This window comes from Oryza sativa, chromosome 7 (genome assembly GCF_034140825.1).
Source record: "Oryza sativa Japonica Group chromosome 7, ASM3414082v1".
Taxonomy (NCBI): domain Eukaryota; kingdom Viridiplantae; phylum Streptophyta; class Magnoliopsida; order Poales; family Poaceae; genus Oryza; species Oryza sativa.
This window is the reverse complement of record NC_089041.1, coordinates 20,941,360-20,947,415: the sequence shown is the minus strand read 5'-3', so window position 1 is coordinate 20,947,415 and position 6,056 is coordinate 20,941,360. Positions and strand designations below refer to the sequence as shown.

Sequence of the window (6,056 nt, the reverse complement as noted above, 5' to 3'; positions counted from 1 at the left end):
TTGAAAGTTTCAAATTTGAGTTGAAATTTTTTAAATTTAAGTTGAAAGTTTTCAAATCTTAACTTGAAAGTTTTCCAATCTAAGTTGAAAGTTTTCAAATTTCGAGTTAAAAGTTTTCAAATCTAAGTTGAAAGTTTCAAATTTCAGTTGAAATTTTTAACATTTAAGTTGAAAGTTTTCTTGACTTGAAAGTTTTCTAATCCAAATCGGAAGTTTTCAAATTTTGAGTTGAAAGTTTCCAAATCTGAGTTGAAAGTTTCAAATTCGACTTGAAAGTTCAAATTTCAAGTTGTAATTTTTTAAAATTTGACTTTACAGTTTCATATTTTAAGTTGAATTTTTAAATTTCAGGAATGTTTTAAAGTTTTAATATAAAGTTTTAAATTTGATTTTAAAGTTTCTTTCACGTGTAGATTTCTTTCAGCCTGTTAGTAAAAAAATACTTATAGAAAAAAGAAAAAAACTACCTTAAATTTTAGGTTTGTTTTTAATTTTCAATAGAAAGTTTTAAATTTTATTTGAAAGTTTCTTTCATGTGTAGATTTCTTTCGGTCTGTTAGTAAAAAAACTCCCAGACAAAAAAAAAACTTACCTTGAATATCATCAATATCCAATACTAGACAGAGTTAGTTACAAGAGTTAGTTACAGTAGATGCGCGCGTCTCCCGGAAAAAGGAAAAAGTCCGATTGCGGATTGGGTGACATCGTGTGTGTGCTACTTCTCTTCCCGACGTGTACTCACGGTACAAGAATTATGTGTAACGTCTCCCCCAACTCAAAAAACCGGTGCAAAATCGATTCCTCAATGGTTCGGTAAGAGGTTGTGCGGTGGGCCTCACCTATCAGTTACACTTTTTCCCCTTACCCCACCTCTCCCTCTCTCCTCTATCCTATGAGATAGGCTATAGGGAAAGCGGCTGCCGCCAAGGAACACCGGCAGTAGAGACGAAATGGCGCATGGAGGAATACAGGAGGGCAGAGAATGAAATTTTAAAATATGCACTATTTTCCTCGATTTTGTATATATACATATATGCTTTTGAAAATTTTATAGAAATATACATCCGCATCACCGTGCCGTCGGCGCAGCTCGAAGACGCGCCGCAGCGCCAACACACGTGACCGGGACGGTCCCGTGAGGCCCGGCGCCGCGTCGGCCCGTTCCTCTGATGCACGTCTGCCAGAGCCTGGCAGTGGCGCAGAACTGGCATGCACTACGGGTGCGTTTGGTTGCTCGTATTCCCTTAGCCTGGCTCATCTCTTCCATCCAGGCTGAGTCTGGCCTGGTTGAGAGGATACACATGCAGCTGTTTGGTTGCCCGCATCTGATGAACCTGGATCTGTTGAGATGATGTTTGGTTGGTTGCAGCAAAGGATTGGTGGAATGGTTGCATGCAGGAGATGTTGTTTGGTTGGATGGATGCATCTTGGGTGTAAACACCCTCTCCTATGAGTGGTGAGGTTACCCTCATAAGTTTGTGGTGTGAAAATTTTCTCAAGTGTCTACTTCTGTGCGGTGAGGTTACTCCATGAGGTCGTGTTAAAATTTTATTTGCTCTTTGGCTTACTATTATTTGTGAGCTAAATTGCTTAAAATATTGCTATGCACGTCTATTTTATTTGGTTGGTCTTTGAGTATATACAAGGAACAGATCAAATATTTTGGTCTTTGAGTATATACAATTACATTGATGTTATACAAAACTAAACCAATTGGTATATTAGTAACAAATTGTTATACATATGCAATCTGGTAAATGACAAGTGCATATAGTATGTTCTTATGCATCACAGATCAGTACTATTAATCATCAATTGCAGTATTTTCCAGCTTGACCCTAACAAAAAAGAACTAAGTGCAGGAAATATGTTATTATGCATTACAAATCAACACTATTAATCTTAATCATCTTGGAAATATCTCACAATTGCATCTCTTCATATGCATCGGAAGCATCTTGGAACCATAACAACATAAAAAAAGCAAGTGCAGAAGCATCCTTTCATATGCAGCACAAACAGTGGCGTGAAGCATTCATCAGTGGCAATAATCATCATTGAAGAATCAAGGCAGAGATTCAACAAGGGTCATGCAATACCATGCAGTTTACACTACAAAAGCCATTCAGGTACTGGTGTTCACTACCACCTTAATCAACAGGTAGCCAACATTCTACAAAAGACATATATGTGGTGTCCACTACCACCTTAATCTGCATCTAAGCAATATTACATAATATGGTGTCCCAGTACCACCTCTCCATAATAGTTAGTTAAATAGTTAGATGCTCTCAGGGTGATGCTCATTCAGGAACTTCCTAACCCAACGAGCACGACAAGCCTCATTCTTCTGAATGTATACAAGGCTTTCAGCCTTCTCCTTAGTTAGATAAGCTAGAATAAGGTCCAGCTGATCCTCACTGAAACCTGGAAGATCCATCACTGTGTTGCACAAATCAGGGTGAACCTCAGTATGTGCAGTAGCGCCTATTGCTGAAGCCATGTTGTTCACTGAATCTGTCATATTGCTGATGAGAGCAACTTCACCTTCATTCAAAGCAGATGCTCTCTTCCTCTTCTTATCTGAGGTAGAATCCTCATCAGTAGGCCCAACACCACTTGCTCGAGCAGCAATTCCAGGACCTTCAGCACCCACACCACTTGGTCCAGCAGCAATACCATCCCCAATAGTGCCATCAAGAGGTCCCAGACCACTGTCAGCCTCACCAGCAGGGTTTCCAAGCGCTTCATTTGACCCCATAGCAAATCTCCCAGTGGCTTGCCTATTTGAAAAAATTATTGCCATTTGTGTATAGTTCTCTAAAGGCACATTGAGAAACTCAGCATCCTTAGGGTGTTCCTATATGAGAACATTAGATTTAAAGTGAGATATGATGTGTACTAATGCAGTGTGTTTTGTATGTGATAGTTAGACACAAACCTTGACATGTCCCATGTAGTGCTCCTCTTCTAGGATAATCGTTGAGGTCTGATCATCCCAAAGAGCCCCACTAAGGTCTTTGAGCCTAGTGATACGCACCCACCTTTGACGCCATTTGCGAAGATGGTTATACACTTGGGTTCCACTAATTTCAATTCCATAGTGATCAGACAAAGATCTAGCAACTTGGTTAAGGTGAGCTTCATTGAAACCCTTGTCAGTCCTAACACCTGTTGCTATAAGCTCAACCATGCGCCTTAGCATTAAGCTAGACATGTTGGTTGTCCAATGCAAGGCTCCATGGTGTCCACCATGGCCACCATTCCCGCCACCAGCCTCAGCCATCCTATATTTACCACATGCAAATGAACAAATAAATTTAACATAAATCGATAGATGTAATAAACAGCATCATTGCAAATATCTCGAGGTCTCAAATTAATAGATAACAGTGCAACAGGGTACAACAATCATCATGCATGAATAGATAACAGTGCAACACCATCCTAAGTTCACAGATAGAGAGTTACAAATTAATCCCTAAGCATGTTAGACCCTGGACGACCCTCTATTGTTCCACATAGCACCAGCCAAATCATCCCTAATTTGCGCCATTCCCCTATTGTCTTCATCTAAGTCATCGGGCTCCTCATCATCGCTATCTGAGTTCCAATCACTCTCTAGTGGCACATGGTCATCCATCCCAAACTGAAGTATCCAGTTATGAAGTATGCAGCATGCAAGGACCAATTTGACTTGGGTCTTGTATGGATGGAAAGGCTTGTTATAGAGTATTCTGAAGCGGTTTTTGAGTGCGCCAAATGCCCGCTCGATCGTGACCCTTAAAGAGGAGTGTCTTAGATTAAACAACTCTCTCGAATCACGAGGGTAGTTTCTTCTATCATACTCCTTCAAATGGTATCGACACCCACGATATGGCGGAAGGAACCCCGGTCTAGCAGCATATCCAGCATCAACGAGATAGTATTTTCCTAAGAGATAAAAGCTATGAGTGTAATAATCATATGAGATAAATAAGAATCCTTATTAATCGTTAGTTTTAACACTTCTATTACCTGAGGGGACACTAAGACCATCATCCCTCTCCAAGGCATCTGCAAGTATGAGGGCATCATGTGCAGATCCTTCCCACCCAGCAAGTACGTATGTAAATCCAAGATCAAAGTCCACTGCAGCCATTACATTCTGGGTGGTCTCTTTCTTCCTACCCCTAAAGGCAGCAGATATTGTTGATGGAACTCGAGCAAGCACATGAGTTCCATCTATTGCACCAATGCAATCCTAATGACCAGTGAGAAATATTAGGACATGATTGTTGAAAGAACATATTTTGTAGTCAAAATGCTGCAAACAAATTTTTACCTTAAAATAAGGGTTGAATCTTCGATTGGATGTAATTTTTGAATGAGGCTCAGATGAGGGTGGTTTTATCATCTCATTTCGCAGCTCACCAATAGAGAATAATACCTCAGCGAAGTATCTACTGATAGTTTCAATTGACCTCCTAAAAGTGGGTTGCAAAGCTCTAAATCTGTGGTTGTGGCCTACAACAAGAAGAAACATGGCAACTTGTTCTTCCACTGAGCTATGTATACTGTCCCGCAACAACGCTCTTTCTCGTAACAAGTTACACAGCTGAAAAAATGGGGCTCTCTTCATTCTGAGCTGATTTAAGCAATTTGTATCATCTGTATGATAGATGAAACTAAGATTGGATTGTCTAGCTATGTCCCTTTCGGACAATGGGCCATAGGAGATCCTAGGGGTACGTCGCATGGCTCTTCTTGTAATAAACAGAATGTAAGCATTCATTACAGCAACTAATCCAGCTGCTTTAGCAATCAGGGACCGCCGAATGCGTTGCATTTCTTCCATCTATGCAAATAACATATATAATGCATAGTCAATTCAGAAATAAAAGGATGGTCTTGTCGCTGCTAAGTACTGCAAATCAAATTCGTATGCATGTATGCCACGGCCGCCACATCCAAGGGATGCTACCTCCAGTGGCATACCATCATCGACCATGAATATTTACTTACACAAAACACAATCGGCAAAATAATGTGCACAGCCAAAATAGTAACAAAACAGCACCCAAACTTTGCTCTGACATTGAACATTCATCTGTAGCAAACTGAAAAAATAGTAGATCTGGCAAAAAATGAACAACTAAAAAGGATACCAACAGTAGATGGTTTCAACATTTAAATCTACCATAATCAACTAGGAAAATGTATAAGTTTTTACTAGATCTAGCAGATTTATGAAGGCCCCATGTTCTCATCCACTCAAATCACAGCAAATCAACCAAATAGAGGAGAAAAAACTAGGGAAGGAGGGACAGGGAAGAGGATGCCCAACCTTGCAATGGGCGACGAACAACCATCCATGAACTTACCCTGGTGCTCAACGGAGAGTGACGGTGGAACAGGGGGGCACGACGGAGAGAGCCGGCAAACGAGAGGGAGGATGACCGACGCCGGGGAAGGAACTGATGGAGAAGAGCCGGAGTCGGAGGAGAGGGCCGCCGCTCGCGACCGGAGTGACGACGAGAGCAGCGCCGCGCCGCGCCTCGCCTCGCCGCCGCCAGAGCTAGGGTAAACCCTAGTTTTTTCGCGAGAGGGAGAAGTGAGGCGGGGAGGGAGCGATTCTGGGAAGCAACGGTGACCCCATCCTCCGTGAGTTGCACGCGCGGGTGCAGGCGCGGGTGCAGCGGTGTGCATCAGTCGAGCCAGGCTGAGCAGCGAAGTGGGAATCGGCCGTTTCTGTCGGGCCTGGCTGAGGGGCTTTTTTTGCATCCGCGTGGACAGGCTGGGAGGCCTAAGCAGGCAACCAAACATCAGGAATTTGCATGGACTGGTGCGGGCCAACCTTGGTGAGGGCAACCAAACAGACCCTACGTGAATGGTCAGCGTAGCACAGTGATGCATATATAGCATAGTACAGACTGCATTAGCAGCATTAGGAACAAGAGTTTTATTTGATTCCGCTTGACCATTCCGCGGAACCGCGACCTAGTCTGACGTTTCCACATCATGCCGCCGTCACTCCCGGCTGCTACCACACTACCACCTGTGCTCGGGCTGGTGGG

The 6,056-nt window shown here is 42.5% G+C and overlaps 1 protein-coding gene across 2 annotated transcripts; it reads right to left on the bottom strand.

Annotated features, from left to right (window-relative positions):
• Nucleotides 1–2,038: 2,038 nt before the first annotated feature.
• On the bottom strand, nucleotides 2,039–5,600 carry LOC112939682 (protein ALP1-like). 2 transcript variants are annotated; one of them, XM_026027202.2, is made up of 4 exons: nucleotides 5,364–5,600; nucleotides 4,325–4,837; nucleotides 4,018–4,243; nucleotides 3,401–3,933 (listed from the first exon to the last, which is right to left on the bottom strand). In XM_026027202.2, exons 2-4 carry the CDS (start codon nucleotides 4,835–4,837, stop codon nucleotides 3,491–3,493), a joined length of 1,182 nt encoding a protein of 393 aa, XP_025882987.2. In that variant the 5' UTR covers nucleotides 5,364–5,600; the 3' UTR covers nucleotides 3,401–3,490. The 2 variants fall into 2 exon arrangements, with proteins under 2 accessions (XP_066168241.1, XP_025882987.2); XM_066312144.1 differs by lacking the exons at nucleotides 3,401–3,933; nucleotides 4,018–4,243; nucleotides 4,325–4,837 and adding exons at nucleotides 2,039–2,860; nucleotides 2,942–3,287.
• Nucleotides 5,601–6,056: the final 456 nt, after the last annotated feature.